Source organism: Coturnix japonica, chromosome 11 (assembly GCF_054131305.1).
Source record: "Coturnix japonica strain WE chromosome 11, WE-NBRP24, whole genome shotgun sequence".
Taxonomy (NCBI): Eukaryota; Metazoa; Chordata; class Aves; order Galliformes; family Phasianidae; genus Coturnix; species Coturnix japonica.
Genome location: NC_140673.1, coordinates 4,817,244 through 4,840,466, shown reverse-complemented (window position 1 = coordinate 4,840,466; position 23,223 = coordinate 4,817,244). Strand labels below are relative to the sequence as shown.

The window sequence follows — 23,223 nt, the reverse complement described above, 5'->3', positions numbered from 1 at the left end:
ACGGTCTCAAATGTTGGATTTATTCCTGTTAGCAGGCTCGTGCTCTGTGTGCTGGCCCTAGCTTCGAGGGCAGCAGCTGTAAACAAAATGCAGAGAAACTCAGACAGTTTCATCATGGTTTTCTTTCTTTCTCACTCCTCCCCCCCCACCCTTGTCACAAGGAAATTACTGCATGCAGCAATTCTTTAGGGGAGCAGGGTGGTGTTTTAAATGTAAATGGGTTTGTTTGCAGTGAGATGCACTAAGCTCTGCTGCTGTTCGTGCTTCTGCTGAATCAGAGCTGGGGATCTTGGCAGGGAGAACAGAGAAATACGGGATTCCTCCTTTGTCACTGGTGTAGCACCTCATTTCCCAGCTCTTGCTTTAATCCAGGAGCTGCTGTGCTCTCTGTTGTTGAAGCTCTGCAGAGGATTTTGTCATCTTCTGAGAAGCTGCATTAAGCATTTTCCTGTGTTTTTCCCTTCCTGTGTTTGGAGTTGGGGTGCTTTGGGATGCAGGGAGCCCATGCTGTTGGCTCTGTGCACTGGAGGGGCTGTTTGCAGTGCATGCACCTGGTGCAAAATAAAACTCTCCAGGCAGCTGCAGGAGCAGAGGGTGAGTTAGTGTCCGGATAAGTGATATATGCATATATACATGTATATGTATTTTTTTTTTCCCTAGCTCTTTGATTTTTCTTGTTCCCTTGTATTCCTTGGGCAGTTTTCTTAGTTAACGAGTTTCTTTATTCTATGCTTGGTTTGGGGGTTCATGTGGGGGGAGCAGTGTGTTCCTGGAGGGCTCCCCGCTCCTGTGCTGAGTGTTTTGCTTCTGGCTGCCAGAAGGAACACTCCCTTGCACAGCTAGGATATATGCTTTCCTGCCTGTACAGCACCTAACACAAGGGAACTCGGTCCTGATTCGGCCTTTTGAAGGAGGTAATGTGATTTACAGCTGTGGATCTGGTTAATAATCTATAGCAGCTTCTGTATACTCAGGGGCTGCTTTTATTCCCAGCCAGGTGTTTGCAGGCTGGATCAATACATCCCTGTTTGCGTGGGGACAGTCCGTAATCTAATAAACCTGGGCCCTTCCCCTCCTCAGCTTGTGCACCTTGGCTCTCCCTGAACGTCCACACAAACTGTCTGGGTTTGGTTGCCCTGGCAAGTGTTCAGGAGGGTGGCAGAGCTGTTTGGGAACGTTATCAGACCTCCTGACTGCCAGTCTGGAGTAGCACGTGATGCCTAAATGCTGCCAGGTTGCATTAGGTGCCAATATAACAACGTCTGCCCAGCCACCCAGCTTAGTGTTTTGGAGGGCTGGGCAGTCAGCTGCTGCGTACGGTCTGTCACAGGGGCACTGCATCCCCCAGCAGCTGGCTGAAATAACACAAGGTGATGGGCACTATGGATACAGACTGCAGAAAGCCGTGGCATGAGGAGGCTCTGGGCTGAACACATTATGGCATGGAGCTATTGGGCCGCCAGCAGGGCCTTCACATGCAGCAGTGCTTGGGGTGGGGAGCTGCTGGGGCATTGCCTGTGCTGGGATTGTGTTGGAAAGAAAAAGGCACTGAAGAATTATATCTCTTGGCCTTGTTCATGAGCCCTGCCCTTGTGTGTTTTTGTTGTGGTTTTTTTTTTTTTTTTTTCCTTCTTAAAGTCAGAACGATGTGATCCTGAGACACACAGTCCTGCAGCCATGTGTGAGCTGTAGAAAGGGGTGTGCTGGGTGGGGAGAGCCTGTTGTGCCCTGCTGCAGGACTGGGGGCCGTTCTCTGGTCCAGAAAGAAGCCTGCGCATCTGCTGCCTGCTGTAAAACATAGCAGGTTGGCCCTGAATGCCGTCTTCAAGCTTTCTGGGCTTTCACAGGGCTTAGCTACTTCTTCTAGGGACACCCCAAAATGGGCTTTAGGAGGGGGGTTTTGCAGCTTAGGGTGCTTCTCTTGTCTCAGCAGTGTTTTTCAATCAGGGTCTCCTCCCTGTAGAGTCACCTTTTCTCTGCTCGCCTTCTGTTGGCCGTTGCTAATCTCCCTTCCCCAGCCCTTAATAGCTTTCTTCAGGCCTGGCGAGCAGAGCTGGGGAATGGAGGGAGGAATCCAGGCAATAGCTTGGCTGGGAAAACCTCTGCATACAGATTGTGCTTTACCAGCTGCTTCCCCCAGAGCTGGCAGTGCTGTGCTGGGGAATGGCCTTGCCTGTCCCCAATCCATGCACTGAGGACATTTTGGGGAGCTGATGGAGCAGATCACAGCAGTCCCATCCAATGCCTTGACAGAACGGAGCCTTGTCACTGTCCTCGCCCTGACCAGTGCGTTCAGTTTGCACGGCCTTTTATTTATAGAAGCCTTACCCGAAATAGCTTTTTGCCTTGCCCTGAGCAGCCCGAAGGGTTGTTTTCCCACCCTCTTAAAAATATACAGATCAATTGAACCCCGTTGGACCAGGCAGCACTGCGAGGAGTCACAACAAGCTGAAATAACTTTGCCATTTTACTTCAGTCTCGATGGAAAAACAAACAGAGCTGCAAGTGGACCCAGCCGGACTTTGCTGCGGACGGCTGGACTTGTTTCTCATCAGAGTCCAGACTGAGCAACTCGGTTCCTTGCTTCCCTCCCTTCTCTCTGTGCACGGCGTTTTGTAACTACACATTTGGTGTAGCCCGGCTGGGCTGCCTCTCCTTGTTACCAGAAGAGGAAAATCAAGTTTCTCTCCTGGTTGGATAACATTTTCAAATTCCAGAGTGATGTCGATTAGCAAAATTAACAGTGGCAGGTTAAGCGGCAGAAATACCGTTCCGGTTGCTAAGTGTGCATTGTTCCTTGCTGCTCCTTTCCCAACTTCAGCAGTCCCAGTCCTGCACACGTTTCCGCACTGCAGGTTTCTTTCCTTCTAATCCAGTGCCGCTCTTTCCTTTGACGCTCGATACGCACGGGGCTGAAGCCAAAATGAAAGTGAATCTGCTTGTAACTCTCTGAAACGTGCCTTTCTCAACCCAGCGTTAATGTTTCGAAGCCCAAGCTGCTTGTGGGTGTGTGTCTGCTTGTTTACACAGCTCCTTCTTTTCTCACGCCTGGTGTTTCTCAGGTGAAACGTTAGGAATGATACAATACCTGGCGCCTGCTGGTTGCAGCGCCTCTGGGTGGGTTGGGCTCCATGTTCAGGCTTCGAATGCAGCTCTTAACTTGAGCGGGCTCTATCCTTAAAAAGGTTGCAAATGTATTGGCTCAGTCCTGAGTACAAGTCCTGTGTGCCTGCTAAGGACCGAGGGCTCTGCATGTCTCTGCTCCCAGCACAGGGAGCAGGTGGCAGCAATGGTGTTTCTGGGGGATGTATTATCGCCCTAGAAAATCCTGGCTGCTGGAGCTGGTCAGCAGATGTGACGTACCGATTGGTATCGGTGATGGGGGGGTTGCAATATACTTTGCTAATGGAGAAAAACCCGAGGTGAGATTCACTGATTTACGCTTCCAGCAGTGTGGAATGAAGCAGCGTGAAGCGCTTTGCTCAGCAGGCTCTTAGCAGCCCGCTTTTCCCTTTGTACCTCAACTACTCCTTAACTCCATCACACCAGTACAGGTGCTCTGTTTGGAGGCACAGAGCCTTCTGCAGGCACCCGGAGGAGCAAAGCATCTCCTTTTATCTCTGGGCTTGTTGCTTGGGGCAGGCAGCACTGGCTCCTGCAAAGCCCTGCTGTAGTGCTGTCCCCCAGTGACCACAAGGTCATGTAGCACAATGGCATATCTCAGTATATATTTTGCTCTCCCTCAGATAGTTAAACATGGTTCTTCTGGTCCGGGTGCTGCTGGTGGAAGTGTCCCGGGAAGGATTATCAGGAGGAGCGCGTGGGCTGGGGCTGCTCCTCTCCCAAAGGTCCCTGGCTGCTATTTGCACATCCTGAGGTCTGACTGTGGCTGGCATTTCCCTGCTTGGCTGGAATTTACTTTCCTTCTGGCAAGGGCATTCGGTAACATTTGCACACCTGGGCCGCTTAAGCTATGGAGGGGTTGGGGGAATATGGCAGAGAAGGTCACAGGGCAAAAGTGATCTTTTATCTGTGCTGTTCTTTATTGGCGGCAGGCAGCGGTGGGAGCAGCTGTTAGGCGCTGTGTCCTCCACCCAGCAGAAGGAAGGAAGCCGCATTACAGAGCGTGATGGTGCCCGTGCTGCCATCTGGGCCCTGCTGGGTTGGATGCTGGGTGGATCATTGTTGGCCCAGGCTGCAGAGCTCCGAGCCTGCTTGGTTTCATCCTTTTTGTTGTGGTGATGGATCAGTTGGGTAACCAGGTCTGGGTTGCTGCGGGTGTTTAGTTTGTTTTACTTTATTTGTTTCCTATTGCAGAAGGCTTGTATTTGCATTCGGTGCCACTGGAAGGGAGCAGAGTGAAGCCTGGAGTGACAAAAGGGGGACAGGGATGATGTGTGCTAGTGTGGTGGAGGTTCAGGAAAACCATATGATATGAGACTAGATAAAACACAGAGAAGGACGGAGGTAGAGGAAGTCCCTGATCTTTAAATGAATCTGAGGCTGTTACTGTGCAGCAGAAAGGTGGCAGAGTCCATGCTGATGGCAGGACAGGCTTTCTAATCCCTTTTCTGCTGCTGGAAGATCCCTCCTGCTCCTTGGTGTGGCTTGGCCATAGCATGCTATAGGCCTGCGTGGAGCTCGCTGGGTCCTGAATATCAAGGCATGTGGCTGTAGGCAAGGGCGGAGGACAGACCTGCCTTATTATATACGTAGGCTGTGATTGAGAAAGGAACTGCACAATTAGGAGAGGTCCCTGCGGTTTGTGTTTGAAAGGAGCTCTATTAGGATAATTTTTGAGCTCCTGTTTAATCAGGAGGCTGTCTGCTGATTAAAATGGAAACTGCTCGCTCAGGTCCTGAGCCTTGCTGCTGCGTGTGGCAGGCCTCCATCGCTCCGAGTCCCCTCGTCCTGGTCCCTTCTGGTTTCCTCTGATTGTATTTGCTTCTCCTATTAGGGCTGCAGATCAGGGTGCTCATGGGCTCCTGTTAGGTGCTCTGCCTGCCCACCTTCCAGCTCCTCTGTGTTAGGTGCCTCTGTGTGCTCCCTCTTAGCGTGTGCTCCTGGGGGACATGGAGGAGGCCGACAGCAGAGGGAGGACCCTGTGTTCCCAGCTTCTGTGTATTAGCTGTCTCTTTGCCTGGATCCTCTGCAGAAATGAGCTTGTTTCCCATTCCTCTCTTCTCTCTCTGGTCTTTGCGTGCAGTGGGCGGATCTGTGGGAGGGCTGGAGCTGCGTGTATCTTTGCACAGATGAACCCGAGCCTTGATCCTTTCTGCCTCCACGAGTCCCAGCCCTGCTTTCCCTATCCTGCCTGGTACTGAGCACTCATCCCCCTGAGCAGACAGGCCAGGCTGGAGCTGCAGTCAGTTCTTCCTTGGTCAGCTCTGCAGCTCTCTATGTCCTGCACTGGATGTGCTGGGCATTACACGAGGAGTACAACTTTTGTCTTGATCAGGACTGTGTGTTCTGCGTGTTGTGCCCTTAGTTAAGGGAAACCACTCCCTTGCCTTCTGTGGTTTTGCTGCTTTGGGCTGTTTTGATTGTGTACCACGTAGAGCTGGCTGATGCAGGGTTGTTTGACTGCTGATAGGGAGCAGTGAGAAAAGAGATGCATGGTAACCTACAGCACCTGGTGCTCAGCAGATCTCTTGTGAGCACTGCAGGGCTGCACATGCAGATGCAATAACTGTCCTCTGTGGTGTGGCACAGGGCTCTTCTTGATCCCCATGCTGTGGCACTGGGGGGATCAATTCCTTTTGCCTCAATAGCTGCAGTGTGAGTGCTCAGTTCCCCTGGTTGGTATTGGGGAGGGGATGGGGAACATGTTTTGGGCTGCCTGGCCCTCAGTGCATCCCAGTATCCTTCCTCTGTGTTTCCAGGGAGGTCTGCATGTAAGACAGCTCTCAGTGCTGCCAGCAAGCTTCCATTTAACCGTGCCACTGTGGGCCTGTTTTTTTTTTTTATTTAAAAAAAAAAATAAATTTATTAGGAAATTCCCATTGGGTTGCTTTAAAAAAACGAGCCCTTGTGGCTGGCCCCTGGCCCGCCGCTAACAGATTTGTTTGAGAAAAGGCTGCGTTGGCATCCTGCTTTATTGAACATGCCTCCTGGGAAGGCGGCTTGAATATCCTTCTGTCTCCTCGGAGCAGGGAGCTCTCAGGACTGCCTGCCGCCATGGGGATGGGGAATGCTCCGCACTCCCTTCCCCTCCCACCCCTTCCCCTTGTTCAAGGCTCTCTTCTTTTTTTTCTTGGTGGAGAGAGAGAGAGCTCTGCATGGTGCGTCCCACTCCATGCGGCTTTTCTCTTTCCCCACGGAGTTCATCCAAAGTTCGTATCCAGACGATGAACAAAGTGGCTCAGACCTTTTCCTGACTCCTCACCCTTTGTCCTCATCACTTAGTGACAGACAGGAATCAAATGCCACAGACAGGCTGACGGGACCCGACTCTGTGAAAGTGGGGAGGGGGAAAGGTCCTGGGTGGGTGCGGGCTCATCTTTATTGAGGGGGGGGGGGGGAGATTTAAGAGAGCAGAGCTGCTTTTTTTTTGAAGAGCAGTGAAATTTTTTTGGCAGAAGCTGGATGAATTTTTAGTGACAATAGAGGTGGGGAAGAAGGACCGGATAAAGTTAGCCTCAGCTCTTAGCTCTGGGTGTGCCTCTGGTTGCAGGCAGGGGAAGGAAGGGGCTAAGGGCCATAATGGATCTGAGATAAGGGTGCCTTGGAGGCAAGAATGGAGGTCACTCTGCAGATGAGGCTGTCCTTGGGAATGGGGCACAGCTCGCCTCTTGGCTTCGCCATCTCAGCTTGGCCAGCTTTTGGCTTGTGCTTCTCACTGCAAACTTAGAATCGTACTTGATAAGGCTGGGAAAGACCCCTAGGATCATCGTGCCCGCTAAAGCATGTCCTTCAAACTTGCTCCTTTCTGCCTGCTGCTGCTAGATGCTGCAGGATAGCACTTACCTATCTCGTCCAACTGTCAGATGCTTCAGATGAATCCCGTTGATCCCGCTTTCAGGTGTCTTCCCCACCATTCACCTTCTCTCATCTTTCTTTACATGAAAAATAACAGCTTGGCAGGGATGTCTGGAAGATGCAGCTGAGGAAAGGGTGGCAGCGCCTCACGGCAGGGTTTTTGTGGGTGCTTTCATGGAAGCTGTGGCACCAAGTTTGGCAGGATTGGAAGCACGGATCTCACAAGCCTGCAGGCAGGTGAGGTTTCTGTGGGAAGGCGATCATCATCCTTTGCTGGGAGCTGCTCCATGAGAGATGCTGTGGTTCTTCAGAGGCTGCTTAAGTCATCTTGTGCCTTGCTTCTGTCTGCCTGGCACGAGCCTGCCTGCTCTCCTCAGGGGTTTTGGGCAGAGGGCTGATGTCCTCTGTTGAAGGTATGGAGCCTGGACAGAGATAGGTGGAGGGCTTCTTGTACTGTCACACCCCCAGGAGCACAAGGTATGAGGCAGATTTGGGGCTTGGGTGCTCTGGGTTAGCCCTTTTTGCAGGGAGACACAAATATCCATCCCTTATGCAGACAGACGCCATACCTGGCTGTTGGAGGCCCTGCCGTGAGCTAAACATGGAGGGGCCCTGCATGCCTCCTCCCAGCACTGTGTCCGTGCTGGGGTCACCTCGGAAGCAGCAGGAAGGGGCTGGGGATTTGCAGGCATTGCCGTTTTGTTCCCTGGTCTTGCAGAGCTTGCCTGGCCCCCAGCCAGCTGCTCTGACTCACAGGGCTCTTCTTGTGAGTCTCCTACACCCTCCATTACCCGATCCGAGCGCTTCCCAGCATGTCAGCTCTTGCTGTTGTACCATCGCAGAGCAGTGGCCATGAAGGGAGCTGTGCATTTGCATGCTGTGTACCCACTGCAGGCAGGTGCTGTTAGAAGGGACTGAAGCGTGGCTCTCTGCTGTCCTGCTGAAAAAGCCCTTTGCAAAGCATCCTCCTGCTTTATAGGGCCTGGCTTTCCTGACCCCACAAATGGCAGCAACACACGTGTCCTTAGGGGCACTTGCCCTGTATGTGAGGCAGAATAAAGATCTCTGTGGACGTTATGAGAAGCAAACTTGGAGGCTTGATCTCTTCTCTATCTCTTATCTCTGTGCTTTGTTAATAGCAGCAGTTTTGGATGCTGTAGGTGGTTCCAGGGTGTCCTTTAGAGCAGTCCCGCAGCAATGAGGGAAAGGCTACTTCTGTTCCTATGTGCAACAGGTAACACTTGGAGAGGGACTATAGCAGTGGGAAAGACCTGAAGGCTCCTCCATTACTCTCCAGTCTCTGGTTAACACAGCGTGTGAACAGGAGGTGACAAGAGCCGTGTCAGAACTCTGTGTGCTGATGCTGCAAGCCCTGAAGTCCCTGTTGCCAAAGGTGGGTGTGAGATGCTTGGAAATCCCCTGTGTTGCAAACTGGAGGCTCCTGGAGTTCTCGGCTTGCTATTGTGCTATGGTTTTTCTGCAGACTTTGTCCTCACCCCTGCAGGGAAGCAGCCAGGGAGTGTTCACTCCAGATCTCATAGCTCTCTGCTATGGTTGGTTTGGCAACAAGCTCTCTTGCATCAGGCTGGGCTGTGCCCAGCACCTTCCTACCATGCTGGGTGTGGGCAAGCTCCCATCTTTCTCCCAGGAGGAATGTGCAGGGCTGGTGGCTCTCCTGGCTGGTGCCAGCAGAGAGAGGAGCCCTGCCTGCCGCCAGCTGAGAGCGTGGGAGGACTCACTGGGTGAATAACTGTCAGCTATATCCCTGGCAAAGAGTTTGTGGTCTGCTTGGTGTGTGCTTGCCTCCCTCTCCTTTGGGCTGAAGAGCATCTCCCTGGGGCTGAGAGCATTGCAAAAAGACACTGAGCTGCTGAGCTGAGCTGGGTGGTGCCTCATGCAGCCTGGGTGGACTTGCTGTTGCCCCAGGAGGGTTCCTGGTGGCCTGGAAGAGCCCAGTTTGGATCCAAAGCCTGGGTGGGAGCTGGCTGGTGCAGGGATGGGCAGCAGAGGAGCAGCATCTCCCCTTGTGCAGAAGCATTAAGAGCACAGTATGTTGTCTGAGGTTTGTTTCTTCTACTCTGGGCTCCCCATTTGTGAGGCTTTTCTGCACAGCCCGTTTGAGAGGCAGGGTATCCTCTAAAAACACTTCTCAGTGACTTAAGCACCTTTTCAACAGAGCTGGTGTCCGAGGGCTCTTAAAACCACTTCTTTGTGCTTGCAGGCTGCCCCTCAACAGGACTCATGTGTGCAGTCCCCCCATAATCAGAAGGGATTTAGGGTTTGGGGGGAGCTGTGCCACCTGCCTCCCATTGTCCCTATTCCCATCAGACACAGCAGCATCCCACAGGATGCATGCTCCTCGGCTGGCCCTTTCCTTGGGGATGCAGCCAAGTCAGCCTGGAGCTGAGGTCTCTTTTCTGTCTCTCCCAGTCCCTGCTTGCCTCCTCCATGTCTGTGTCTTCCTGAGCCAGCCGGCTGCTGTTGCCAGAACCCCCGGAGCTGAGCCTTTGGGTCCCGGCCCCCTCCCCGCCTCTGCCCCAACATTTATCAGCAGCCTCCCTTCCCTCTGAGGCGCTGAATTCTTTCTCTGTGGCGTCATCCTCCGGCCAGAAGCCGCCCGTCCCTTCTCTCCCTTCCTCCCGAACGAGCCCAGAACTGCTGGGCAAACATTTTGCCTGTTGTTATTACAGTATTCCCATCTGCATACTTAGTCATAAACCCCTTTTAATTCCAGCCTTTTCTGGGGCGGGGTTAAGAGTTCAAACCCATCATTTTTCTTTTGGGGCTGGAGGCTTACAAAAGCTGCCTGCAGCGAGATTGTTCTGGAGGATGGGCCCAAGAGTGAGCTTAGGGGGAGGGAGAGGCGCTGGGAGGGGACGGGGTGCTGGGGTTATGGACCCCCACCCAGGAGGGCTTTGGCAGTACTTTGCTGGCAGTCAGGCTGAGGGGCCAGCCTTGGTGTGGATGTGTGTGGGGTGATGGCATGGGGTGCTTTGTGCTGTCCCTCACTGCTTGTTCATGGGAGGTGGATGGGGCTGGCCTTTGCTTGAGGAGGCGTGGAGTCTTGCCTGCTGATGGGGTTCTTGGGGTTACAAACAATGGAAGCATTCCCAGATGTGTTCAGCCCCTATAGGAGAGCCCCTCCAGGCACAGAGCGGTTGCCACTGATGCTGCAGTGATGCAAACGTTGCTGCTGGGCTCCTTTTGGCCCAGCTCAGCGTGTTCTTCCTTCAGGCTGCTGCTGGCAGCTCCAGCACTGGCCGCCTGCTTTGTGATTCCTTTGCTCTCATCCTGTGCTGTGCAAGCATCCCCAGGACCTGATAAGTCCAGGTGTCTCCTTCATTCTTGCTTCCTTGGTTGTGAGCCTCTTCCTTCTTCCTTATAGGCCTGTCTGCTTTCAGCTCCCTCTGTCAGAGGTTCCTGGATGTTAGCGCTTCCTATCAGCTTGACTGACCCTGGTGTGGGGTCTCCCTGCCTTCCTCTGAGCTGCTTGCACTAACCAGGTGGTTCCCATGGGTTAAGCGTCTTCCTGCATCCCACCTCAGCCCTATTACTTTCTTTGGGCTCACAACCTTGTGAGCTGGCATGGCTGGGGCTGAGCGTGGGATCCTGCTTGTGCATCTCCCCATCCTTTCCATCCCTGCCTTGGGAAGCGTTGCTGTCTTCCCCATTTCATTAGGCAAGAGGAATTCATTTATTTTTATTCCTCCCCCCCTTCCAAATTAAAAGGTCTTGAGGAGGGAATGAAATACGAATGCATATTTGGGTTGACAGAAACGTTGTGTGAATTTGTGCAGCTCAATTGCCCAACGTCTTTGAGCAAAGAAGGCTCTTTGGGTTTGCTTTTGGGAAGCATAAAGAAGATGGTAACGTCTCATATTTACATTTGTGAAATTAAGCCTTTGCCTATATTTTTTTTTATTAAAAGCATTTCTCTGCAATTTGACTTCAGTTCCCTCTTAGGAGAACCTTAAGGACAGCTGTAACTCTAGAGAGATGCTGCTTAGAATAACAAGTCCTGAAACAAACAGGTATTGGGGCAGCTGTTGGAAAAGCTGCTTTCGTGAGGCTTTCGCTTGGCTTTTGTTGTGCTCAGGTTAGAGGGTTTTCCTCGTTTATTTGAAGGAGGGGTAGGAACAACCCTTTTGTCAAAGGCATAACCTGCAACCGGGAGATGAACGCGGCCGAGCTGCGCGTTCAAAGGCAGGAAATGCCAAAGCCAAGTTTGCACGAACAACCTCCACTGTTCCTCCCTGTGCATATCCTGCCATTCTGCCTTTAATTGTATGATCATACAGTATTACCCAATTTGGACTGCATGATGGCTTATAATGTGTGGCTCATTCCCCTCCCTGCTTTTCTCAGATGAGCAGAGTGAGGGTTTTGTAGCACTGTGGAGACTGAACAGCCAAAGGGAAATAACCCAAACAAGTGGTGGTGCTTCCAGACCGTGGTGCAGGGCCATCCTTCCAAGCAGTGTGTGTGGGTACAGTGATCCTGCTAGCTCTGGGGCTGTCCCAGGCAGGATTAGTGCTTGGAATTTGCATCTAAATTAGCTTTGCTGCTTGATCCCCTGCGTTACCCTGTGAGAGCTGCACTTCTGAGTGGAGAGGTTTTTAATTCTTTTTATTTCTCGCACGTTTGGTTGTTAAGCTGCTGTAGAAGGAAGAGGGCTTGTCACGTGGGTGAGTGGATGTTGGTGGGAGCTTTACAAAGAATCGCTTCTATAGCTGTCAGTATTGTGTGATGTAAAGAAATACAGGGCCTGGGCAGCTGTGTCTCTGCTCTTGGAGCTTTCAGTCCCTGATGGAACTCCTCATGGGGTACAGTGGGTCCTGCATGGTGCAGCTCAAGCACAGCTGTATCTTGCCATCAAATCCCTGGGGGGAGCAATGGCCATCCGCCAGCATTGCTCTCCTTTTTCAGGGGGTGCTGCATGCAGTACTTGGGGTTTTGGATGCAGAGAGGTGAAACGCTGTCCTGAGGCCATCAGTGCTGTGCTGGGTTGGATGGTTGGGGCAGCTCAATGGAGGCCTTGCAGCAGAGGCCCAGCAGGGTGCACGCAGCGTTTATTATGTTTTGCAGGAAGCCTACATCTCCAATTATTCCTTTTCCCTTAGAAGAATTGGGCTTGTGTGCTTTCTCTCCTGCTCACCTGTGCCATTTGCCTTTCAGCCACCCAGTGCACAAATGACAGCCCACAAACCCATGCACCAGTAAATCTTAGGAGAGGTCACCCCTGTCTCTCCTGGCCCCGTGTGTCACATTCCAGCCCCATGATGGGGATGTGTGTTCCCAGCTTCTCCCTGCCCCATGGCTCCACCAGTGTGTCCTCATCGCCGCTTCTTTACTCTCTCCCTCTCTTCTTAACATGTTGCCTGCGTAATTGTTGGCTGTTTGTCCGCTAATGATTATAAATTAGCGGCCGAGTGTATAAAAAGTTAATGAAGTTCTGTTAGTGGAACCATTACGAGTTCCCAGGCTGGCACGTACAGGTCGGCTGAGCCGGTAAGAAAAGCCAGACACTGCGTCCAGCATTGCAGGATATCAGGTTTCAGCTTGCTCACTCTTTCCTGCTGTGGGCCCTTCTTACATTTTTGTGTTATTTTCTTTCTGGATGGAGCCAAAGTTAAGCTCTTTGGGAATGCCTGAAGGTGCCCAAAGGTGGCAGGTGATGTTTGCTCTGCTCTTAAGGGAAAAGAAACCACCAAAATGCCTTTGTGTCCCCTGCTTGCTGTGCCGTTGTTTCCTCTCCTTGTGTCCCTCTATTCTGCTCTATGCCAGCATTTCTTCTGTGCGTGAGCTTCTCAATTTGGAACCAAACATCTCTGAGCCCTTCAGCTTCACTTGCTTTGCCTTTAGAGCATCTTGAAGTGGCTGTTTCCATCTCAGCACTCGGTGCTCATGGTCATGCTATAGGAAGGCTGTGCACAGGGCATGACTAGAGCTCCTGCCGGTTAGAGCTGTCTGCCTGAGTCGTCCAGCCTCCTTATTTTCTCCCATTTTTCCATCACTCAGAGCTTGGCAGGACTCTTAACTGTGCAGCCTGAAGTTCCTCCAGATGGAGGCAGATTTGGTGCAACGCTTGCTAAAATGAACCGAGTGGCTCAGGAAGATGAGATGGAGGAAGAGAAGGTGGCATCTTGCTTGCAGTGCAAGTGGGATTTTGGTGGTGCTCCTGAGGCTCTGGCACCCTTCCTCTTGGGAGGAGCTATGGGATCGTGGCAGTGGGATTGTCATGAAGATGGAGCTGAATTCTGCATGCTTACATGGGACTTTGCTGAGAGCCTTGCAGAAGGTGCCATCTTTTTTTCCTTTCTCCCAGACTCAGGTTTTTCCCAGATGGGATTCTTTGCGCTCTCATGGCTCTCTTCCCATCTTTAAGGGTGTTAACACTCGTCTCCTGGCCCCATTCCAGGCCGAACGATCGCTTTCGCCTTCCCTGGTTTCCCCCTGCTGCTTTCACTCGGGGCCGGCGCTGGGCTTTGTTCTGAGGGGCTGCTGCCTGTGCTAAGGCTGAGAGGCCTGTGTCCCTGCAGAAAGCACCCTGCTCCTCTGAGGAACTGTGTCATAGGGTTGCTCAGAGGACGGTGGGAACATTTTGGGTGTTGCTGAACCCCACAGCTGTGCTTCACGATGGGCTTGAGCCGTGCCGCTGGAGTAGTGGATGCTGAGGCTGGCCTAGCAGGCTACCCAAAGCCTTCCCTTTGGTTTGGCCGAGGTCCACGTGGGCGCCTGGCTTTTGGGATGAGCATTGTGAGCCAAGGAGGGGCAGCCCTGTGGGGATTAATGCTGGGAGGCGTGGGTGAAAACCAGAGCTGGGAGCTATGCTGCAGGGGCCGGGTGATGTTTGGCACGTGGTGGGGATTACAGACAAACGTCCTCCTGTGCGTAATGTGTCAGTGCTTCGTTTGGGGCTGGGGGTGGCTCACACCTCCCCTGCACCTTGGTGGGCTTAGGAGAGGTGTGTGAGTCTCAAATATTGGGTCTGAACCCTTCGGAGGGACACAGCAGCCGCACTGTGTAGCAGCAAGGAGGAGTGTGTGGTGATGGGATGGGGTGGGCCACGGTGGGGACCCCAGCCCCTCATGGGGGGACCCACGCCTCCTTCCCTGCGGCTGGTTTTCGGAGGGCACAGGCATTCCAGGAATTTGTAAGGAATTACCGGGCGGGTGGCGGCGGGGACGGGAGGAGGGGAAGAGCGGGAAGCCTCCTGCAATAGGAACCATCTGGCCTCAGTCTCTCGGAGCAGCGGTGCCTGGGATAAAGGAACTGATCGAAAACAGACATTGTTTGAGACAATAAAACCGTATTACACGTTAATGAGAAAATACATTGGAGAGCCGAGGGCCTGGGGCGAGCTGGGTGTTCTCCTCCATTTCCTCTCGACCCATGCGCAGCCCTGAGGTCGCAGGCAGCCGGCTGCTGCTTTCCCCTCTGCTCCTGAGTGCTGGGGCTTTGCCCCTGCAGCGCTGCTATAGGGAGAGCCACAGTAGCTCACACAGTGCTGGTGCCTAAGCTGGGGTTCATGCAGAGTTTGGACTTGGCATGCTTTGCTCCATGATTTGGTATCGGCTGCTTGTTGCCTTATGTCTGCTTTGAGGGGGCTTGCTCTGTTTGCACCCCCTTCCTTACTCAGTTGAACGTTTATGTCTGCAGGGCCTCAGGCTCCCACATCTCTCTCTCTAAGTAAATAAAGCAGGTTAGAGCCTGCTTGCTCGCCTTGGGGCAAGCAGCACAGCCTGCCCTGCCTGCATCCCCAAGTGGGGCCACCTTGATGGGAGCTGAGCTGGGCTGCCTGTGGGCATGCACAGGATGGACTCTGCAGTACCCACAGCCTTGGGGTGCTGTGCATTGCTGATGGTGTTCATGATGTCCTGCAGGTCCTGGTTTCCTCCTTGCTGGCTCGTGCCTCTACCTGAAGGAACCCTGATGGGATGAGCTGTCTCTGCCTTGCCTCCTATGGGGCGTGAGGTGTGCTCAGGTGGCTGTGGCTTGGCAGGGCTCCTCTCAGCTCTGTCCTCCAGGGTATGGGCCCTGGTGTTCCTGTGTTTCTTCTCTCTGAGCTGGGTTTGTGTGTCCACGTGTCCTCTGCTCTGCTTCCCCTTCCTGCAAAGAAATTTGGTTCCTTTAGGAAGAAAAGCCGGGAGAAAATTCTCACCTGGGGGAACTCCTTGAACCCAACCACTTGGATTGGCTCAACTCATCCAGGCTTCAAGCTGGGCTCCTAACCTCATGTCATCTTGCAGCTTGCCTTCCTGGCCTCCCATCATGTAGTTTTTTCCACAGGGCTGACCCCTACAAATAGGTCTGAAGGGAGGATAAATCAGCAGAAGCCTGCCCCTCACAAGCTAAGGAGAAGCAGTGATTTGGAAGGTGGGAATTGGGGAGAGAATGGGAATGGTGCTATGAGGGGAGAGCCTGGAGCCCGTACCTCCCAGCCCAACATTTTCCGAGATCTTTCTTCACCTAAGGCAGGAGCAGGGAGCTGACAGTCCACAACAATGGCCCCTTTTCTTCTCCAGCGCTGGTGTTTTCATAGTGTTGGGTTACATCCCCCTCTCACTGGGAGAGGGAGGGAGGGAGGAAGGGAGGGAAGGGGGCATTTATGGAACCTGACACAGGCTACATGATGTAATGTTATTTTTCAGTACTGAAACGAGGCAATTTTTCACTCAAGGTCAGCAGAATTTATGTCAAGCCCTGCTGGAGGGGAGGGAGCGTGGGCTGGGGGTACAGGATGGGGTCCTGCAGCCAGGCCCCTGGTACCCGCTCTGCTCAGAGCTAACACACATGTAACCCTGGCCCTTCCCTGCTCCCGCTGCCCCTTGCCTCGTGCTTGAACTTAAATATTTTAATTAAAATAGATTCTGCAGGGAGCGTGGAGCTCGGGAAGCCTGCTGCAGACCCCGCTCTCGGTGCTTGGGCCCTCAACATCTGTTTCCTATTGAAAGCTCTTTGGAAAGGAGAGCTCACCCCTCCTCCCACCCCGCAGTCTGAATCCCTTTGGAGACCCGCTTGCAGGCCTGGCTTTCCAGCACTCCGTCCCCCTTTCAGCCTTCCCCAGCCTCTCAGAGCTTGAAGTTTTGCTCAAACAAAAATAAACAGAGTTGATTGCAGGGCTGGCAGCAGGGAGGCTCTCATGCAGGGGCTTTGTCCATGGAGATGGTCCCTCCAGGAGCCATCGAGGCGTGCTCTGAGCGTGGTCCATTGCACTTGGGTGCAAGGCGGCTGGGATAAAGCAGCCCAAGTGAGCGGGTGGTTGATGTGGGCCCCATGTGCTACCGGAGCATCACTGTGATCTTCCAGCAGCGTGCCTGTGTCAGAATCGTTCACGGTTGTAGGAGGCAGCTCACTGTGTATCTGCTCTCTGATGTAAAGGAGAGCTTCCCTGATGCAATGTGAGGCCTGGACGTGCTCCAGGAGCACAAATAGCGGTGGTATGCTGTTTATTCAGAGAAGTGCAGCCCGGGCAGCGCTGAGCTGCAGTGTTGTCAGCGCTGGGATTGCCTTAGCGCTCCTTCCAGCCACAGCCTGTGGTGGGCCTTGAGGCTTCTTTCCAAAGGAAAACCAGTAAATGGTGACTGAGCCTGCAGGATCTGCAGGAGTTCTGGTACATTCCTACCAAAACACACGGGACTTTGCTGTGCTCCCAAGGAGAAACTCATCTGGAGCAAGGGCTGCCTTGTCCCAGGCTGGACAAGGTTGTATGGATCAATTGCTGTTGAGGCTTTTTGCTTCAGTTAGTTAAATCTTCTGTTTTGCTCGCCTAAGTCAGCCTGGTAAAAACTTCTTTCTTGTGTAGAGTTGCCAGGCTGCACAAAAGGGGTTCTGATCCTTCATGGCAAAGCTAATTCTCAGTGTGTTTTTAAGCTGTACTTTTGTAGTTAATGACCGTGCCCTACCTGTGCAATGTCGCAGCAGAATGTGCACTTCCCTTGCGTGGAAGGCTCAGCGAAGGGATTGGAGATGGATGGGCAGTAGAAGGGAGATGGGAGCACCAGGAAGCTGCTTGGATTGTGGGTTTAAAACAGGGTTGTCTCTCTTCCTTTTCCTGGAACTTTTTCCTGACCCCTTTCAAATCAAAAAGTATTATCAAATGTTAGTGGCTTTTCTTTTTTCTTTTTTGCAATTGTTGCTTTTGGCTTGAAAGCCAGGAAGCAAACAAAAGCAATATGTGCCGTGCTGCCTGCTGCAGCCCCCCTCTCCCCAAAGCAATGGATGGCTTCCAGTGTCCATATTTCAGCTGAGTGCTATGGTTGGGGTGGCAGGGAAGGGAGATCGCTGAATGAATGCATCTGCCTGCATGGAAAGATCTCCTGCTCCTCCCCTGGCTGCAGAAGGACCCCAGAGCATTGCTGACCCCCTTGCGAAGGGCTTGGTGAGCTTGGTACCTGATGTACAAAGGGAGAATTGGATTCCCTTCCACCTCCCTGAATCCTTGGCAACAGGTTAGGATGGACCCATGAGACCTACGTGGTGCTGATGACAGGAGTGAGGCACGGGCACCCCGTGGCTCTCCCAGGTGTGGGGAATCCAGCCCCTTCCCTGGGACTCCCATTCCTGCAGGCTGCCAGCCGATCCCACATTCTCCTGCCCTGTGTTTTATCTTGCTGGTGATAGTTTCCTGGCTGTGATGCTCCTCTGGTATTGGGACCAGCTGCCGTGTGAGGATGCACGCATGTGCGGGGCGCAAAGGTTGTGTGTATGAATGAGTGAAAACTCAGAAAGAGCCGAACACCACGTTTATCTCATAGAAGAGGAATGTTTTGATGAAGCCTCGCAAAATCATCCATCATCCCCATGTTGTTCTGGCAGTGGCATTGCCCACGAGGTGCATCCTGCCCATTTCTTAGGGGCGGGGGGGATTTGCTTCACATGCATGTGAGCGGAGCCCCTGGGCTGCCTTTGCGGAGCTGAAGTCTTTGTTCTGATAAAAGTTCTCTGCTGCTTCATATTTCCAAGCTGTTGTGGTGGCGGCGGCGATGTGAGCTCTCAGCAGCTGAAGAAAAGCTCTTGGTTGTTTCCTGGTCTCCCCCCCCTCCCACCCCCCAACCTTTGCATTAACATCTGGATGGAGATAAAGGCAGGCGGGCTGTTTTCACTTGCTTTGACTCCTTTGCAGCTTCAAATGAGAAACCATCTTTCCATTGGAGGAGCGGTGGCACAGATTGCGCCGGGGTTTGCTCCCCTCATCCTTCCCCAGACAGCGGCGTGTTGAGAACATACTCTGCAAACTTGGCACAGGCAGGGGGAGCGTAAGTGAAAGCTAATTGGAAGCAGCCCTAACTTACACTCTGCTGGAGCTATTTACAATATCTTTCATGCGGTGACTTATTGAGTTATTTGCTCAAAGGGGAGGGGAAAAAAAAAAAAAGCCAACGCTGCTTATTTATAGCAACAGTGGTAACCACTGATACATGAGCTGGCTTGGACATGGAAGCATCTGTCCTGGTCAAACCTTGGGCTGTTAATTCACATCCGTCACCCCCCGGCCCTGGATGCGTCAAAGCACACAGGTGTCTGTTGTAAATGTTGCTGTCTGGGTGTCCCATTTGGGAACATAAGTCCTTTCAGGCCTTTCTCTATGCTCCTCACTGAGGTCCCATGCCATGGTACCATCTTGGGCTAGTACTCCAGCAGGTTCCATCTCATGTTGTTTCATGCCTGGTGGGTGCTGGTCTTCTGTCATTGATAGAACTGTGCTTGTTGCTTGGTTTTGCTCAGTCTGAGCCAGCTGGATGGAGGTGCTGGCTGGTGCTGCAGTTGTAGGTAGGGCAGAGGGAGCACATCTGAAGGAGGAAGGGATGTGCATAAACCACAGTGTGTGATGTTGGGCTCGGGGTTCATGCTGAGATGGTGCCCCGAGGTGGAGGGGTTCAGCTGGAGGTGCTTTTTGTGCTGTCATCTCCCCATACCCGGATTTATTTCAGTGTAGATGTACAGAAACCTCTCAGCCAGCCTATGGCCCTAAATCCCTGCAGACATCGTAGCCCAAGGCTGCGCCATGTGCTGGTTTGGGTTGATCTCCTATATGGCTCCTGGCCGTAACTTCCTTTGTTTCCAAATCCTCATGATGGTGGGTTCAGGGCCATCATTCCCATTTATCCCTGCCTTGCACCATCCCCAGATCACAGGGCTTTATTTAGGCCCAGGAGCAGACACTGTGTGCAGTATCTCCATGCTGGCCTATCTCCACATCACCTTGCTTTCCCAGAGGTTGGCTGCTGCCCTGCCTGCCTCCCCCCTCCCTGTTGTTATTTTTTCAGCCCAGCACTAACACTTTTGATGTTCCCAGCCTCCCATCTCTGCGCAGTTCCTGCAGCATCAGCCCCGTGCCTTTCATTACCGCGTTAACAAACTCGAGTCGTGCCTAACGAGGACGCCTCATACGTTATGCTAATGATCAAGAGACATGTTAATGATATTTTAGAAGCCTAATTAGTGGAATATATAACTATATGCAATTTGGTAATGGACTGTGACAAGAAGTTGTTAAAAGGGGGCTTGACAAATCCAGTTGTATGTGGCCTCAGACAAACAGTTGCTGGAAGAGATGAGCAGGAGCTGGGCTGTGCTGCCTGGCTGTGGCCAGGGGCTGGGCTTGGTGCCCATCAACCTGACTGACACAAGCTGCTTTGTGGCTCTAAATTTCCCATTCTGCTTCTTGAACTGACGTGACCAAAGCTTCAATTTATGGGCACAGTAATTTTCTCTCTCCATCTGTCGATAGCTGCACGCATATGTATAAAATACAGTCGGGCTGCCTGTGTTGGATGTGCTGCACTCCACCTGCAAGTGAGCAGAGGTTACAGAGCAGCACCACATCTCGCGTGCTGCCTGTGTCCCATCAGTGTCACCTAATGGCAGCCCTTCCTGAGATGCACACATAGAATCACAGGTTGGAAGGGACCTTAAAGATAGCAAAGCATCGCCCACCATCATGGTGGGCTCCCTGCGTGACCTGGGGCTTCCCATAGGGCAGCAAAGGGACTGCCCTCCTTTGAGAGCAAATGGTTAACAGTGTTAATTCCTGTTGTTCGTGAAGCAGCTCCAATTAGTAGATCTTGTTTCATGATATCAAGCCTAATCTTTGTCCTTTCTTAATGACTTCACGCTTTTCCCAGCTGTATCCTCAGAGATGCACTGTTTTGTTGCTTTGTGCATCTTTATATGCAGGGCTTCTCAAACCTGCCCTAAAATTAAGATTTTAATACAAATGCATTCTCATTTAAACTCTCGCTACTCCACAGAGCCATGGTGCTGAGGGATGCGGTCAGTGGTGGGCACGGGTTGGGGTTGGACTTGGGGATCTCAGTGGTTTTTCCCAACCTTGGTGATTCTCTGATTGTTTTGATGTGGGATTCAGCTGAGTCAGCATCACACATTTCTGCCCTTCATCATGAACTGCTGTGTGCTGACCCTTATGGAGCTTCTTCCTAAGGCACCCCTTGATGGGCTGGGTGCAAGGAGTGGGGTCAGCCGGTGCTGCTGGCACAGAGATATGCTTCTGTCTGGGTTGTGTGTGCCCCATGGGACCCTGGGCAGGGAGCAGGGATGGATCCATGATCCCAAAAGTAGAGCGCTGCTGGTTGGGCTGCTTAAAGTGTTTGAATTGGGAATTTGAAGCCGCTTTGAAGCTTGGAGGACTTTCATCCAGTTGGTTTTTCCTTTTCCCTTCAAATACATATATACATTTTAAAAACGTTGAAATTCTTCTACTTATTTGGTTTTTTTTTTTCCCCCCTTGCTAATAACTAAATTATAATGAAGCTCCCAGTGGGATCAAAGAACAAGAAAAAAAGCCCACCAAAAAAAACCAACAAACCCTCGCAGAAATTATTCCTCTTCCACCACCCCCCTTCTTTTTTCCTCTCTTTCCACTGAAATCCATTCTGCATAATAGCTCTTTGTCTTGCTCACTGATAGGCACGGGGGAGGCCAGGAGCCGGAGCTGAGCAGCGAGGCTGTGCAGAAGAGTTTGGGAGCTGTGCAGGTTGCTAGATGTGCCCTGGAGGGTCCTTACCCGCAAGTGGCAGGGCCGGGTGATGGTGGGGATCCGGGTGGTTGAGTGTTCTTCATTCATTGTTACCATCTCTGCAAGGGAAGGTGAAACGTGAGGGAGGAGATGCAGGGAGCGAGCTGCAGTGCTGCGTGTCCTCCTGGCTGTAGTATCCCATTGGGGTCCAACCAGCACCTAACTAAATAGCACCAGATTCTTGTTTCAGGGTGATTGCGGGCTGTGTGCCTTGAGCCATAGGGAACCTGGCTCTGTGTGTGAGTACCACCGTGCCCGTTCAGTGCTGGGGCAGAGGGAGAATTGGGATGGCCCCATCCTGTACTCACCACAACCTTCCCATAGCTGAGGAGGTGCCATAAAGCAATGAGAATCTCTCCACTCCGTGATTTTATTCCACAGATCAGGGATCAAAGCAGAGGACTACACAGCAACCATAAAATTAACTGCTTTTTCAATTTTACAATGCTTTCAGTGATAAAGAATCATATAAATTTAATATTAATTAAACACTTAGCTTTTAACCTCCTCCTGCATCTACTTTTGGCTCCTTGTTGGGGAAGAATTAATTGGGCATCTTAAATCTTGCGTTACTAAACGCTTTGACGGGGAGGGGTTTCAGAAGCACTTAGAACTTGAGCAGAATGTATTTGCACCATCCGTCCTTCCACTCACCTAATTGAAAAAGGGTGGGGGCATTGTTGGGGGGGTGGAAAAAAAAAGCTGGGTTTTATGGGTCTCTTTCTTAAAAGGGAAAAAGGCATAACTTATAGCTGCTCTTACAGGCCTTGCTTTAATTCAATCCCCGCCACACTTAACGCCCGGCGCAATGGAAGCGATTGATCTTGATCTATCGATCGGCACCGCGTGCTGCCCGCTCCCACGTCGGGCACGCGGGGATGGTGCAGACATCAGTGTCTCTCTCCCTGCCTACCGCTATGGTAATGTATGGTATTAGCTTCCCGGCCATTGCAACGCCGCTGCCTTTGGGGTAGAACCCAGCAAGCTGCTTTTTAGTGGCAAACAGCCCCGCTTCATAAATGCGCGAGGAAGGAATTGCAAAATAGCGCCGTCGCCATCCAAACCGGAAAGATTCAGTGGGAGGAAAGCTCCTGGAAATCAGTAATGTTGCAAAAGACCTAAGGAGCACAGCGGAGAGCAAATTAGATGTGTTATTTGCAGCGTGGCTTGGCAAAAAGAGTGCAGCGGTGGGCTTTCTGGGCTGCGCAGCCACACTTGATAGAGCAGCAGAGATCTTAGTTCCTGTTCCTAACTGCCTATGGCATGTGTCTCCAGACATCTTATTAATATCAGTAAAACGGAGATGGCTTTGCAACTGCATGTGTGTGGGGCTGGGGAGCTCCCGGGAGGAATTCTCCCTTCCTGGTGGAATCTTGTTAAGGTCCATAACAAACAGGGGGGATCTACCACTGCTGAGAGGAGATTGGTGTTGGCACTGTACCTCTGCAGAGGTGTATGGAGGCTCAAGCTTGGTAAGGACATGGTAAGGGGTTACCTGGGGAGCTGTATGGTGAACGTCAGATCAGACAAGGCATGAACTGACAAAGTCAGAAGCAGGTCCATCCCCCATCCCATTCTTGGCTGATTGACCACTTGTGTTTCAGGTTGGATATTAGGAACTTATCAGAAAGAGCGGTGAGCACAGGCTGCCCAGGGAGGTCATCATCCCTGGAGGTATTCCAGAGCCGTGGAGACGTGGCCCTGAGTGATGTGGGCAGTGGGTATGGTGGGGGTGGGCTGGTGATTGATTAGATTATCCTAGTAGTCTTCTCTAACCTTAATGATTCTCTGGTTTTTAAGGGGATCCCATACTTGAGGCTGACCCTGGAGGGGATGCTGAGCACCATCTGGTCCAGCACACTGGTGTGAGGACTGAGCAGTGAGAGGACCACTGACACACTGCTGAAAGGGGCATCCTCCATGCAGGGCAGCATCCAGACAGCAGCAGGGCCTGCAGGATCTTTCTTGTCCCACTGTAGGCTGTGATGCCAGCCCTGGAAGGCCCCATGGGAAAAGAGCTGCTCCGAGTGATTGATTGATCCTAAAATACTTGGGGCTGGATGGATGGCAGTAGGGAAGGGCTGGGCAGCATAGAATGTGCTAATAACTGAAGTCGCCCCTGAAGTTTGGTATTGGCACTTAAAATGTCACTTGCTTCCGTCTTCCCCTGAACACACAGGTGCTGTGCAGGGCCTGGCGGTTCCATA

At 52.2% G+C, this 23,223-nt stretch overlaps 1 protein-coding gene across 12 annotated transcripts in view; it reads left to right on the top strand.

Annotated features, from left to right (window-relative positions):
* Positions 1–23,223, top strand: part of PBX1 (PBX homeobox 1) — a 101,695-nt gene that overhangs the window by 7,677 nt on the left and 70,795 nt on the right. For 5 of the 12 annotated variants that reach the window (XM_085512017.1, XM_085512016.1, XM_085512014.1 and 2 more), the window contains exon 3: positions 21,781–21,936. The exons of 6 other annotated variants lie outside the window; for them this stretch is intronic. In XM_085512017.1, the coding sequence (XP_085368143.1) occupies positions 21,781–21,936 (156 nt within the window). Of the gene's footprint in view, positions 1–8,212; positions 8,372–21,780; positions 21,937–23,223 lie in introns of all 12 variants that reach the window. One more of the 12 variants, XM_085512023.1, reaches the window with a different exon arrangement.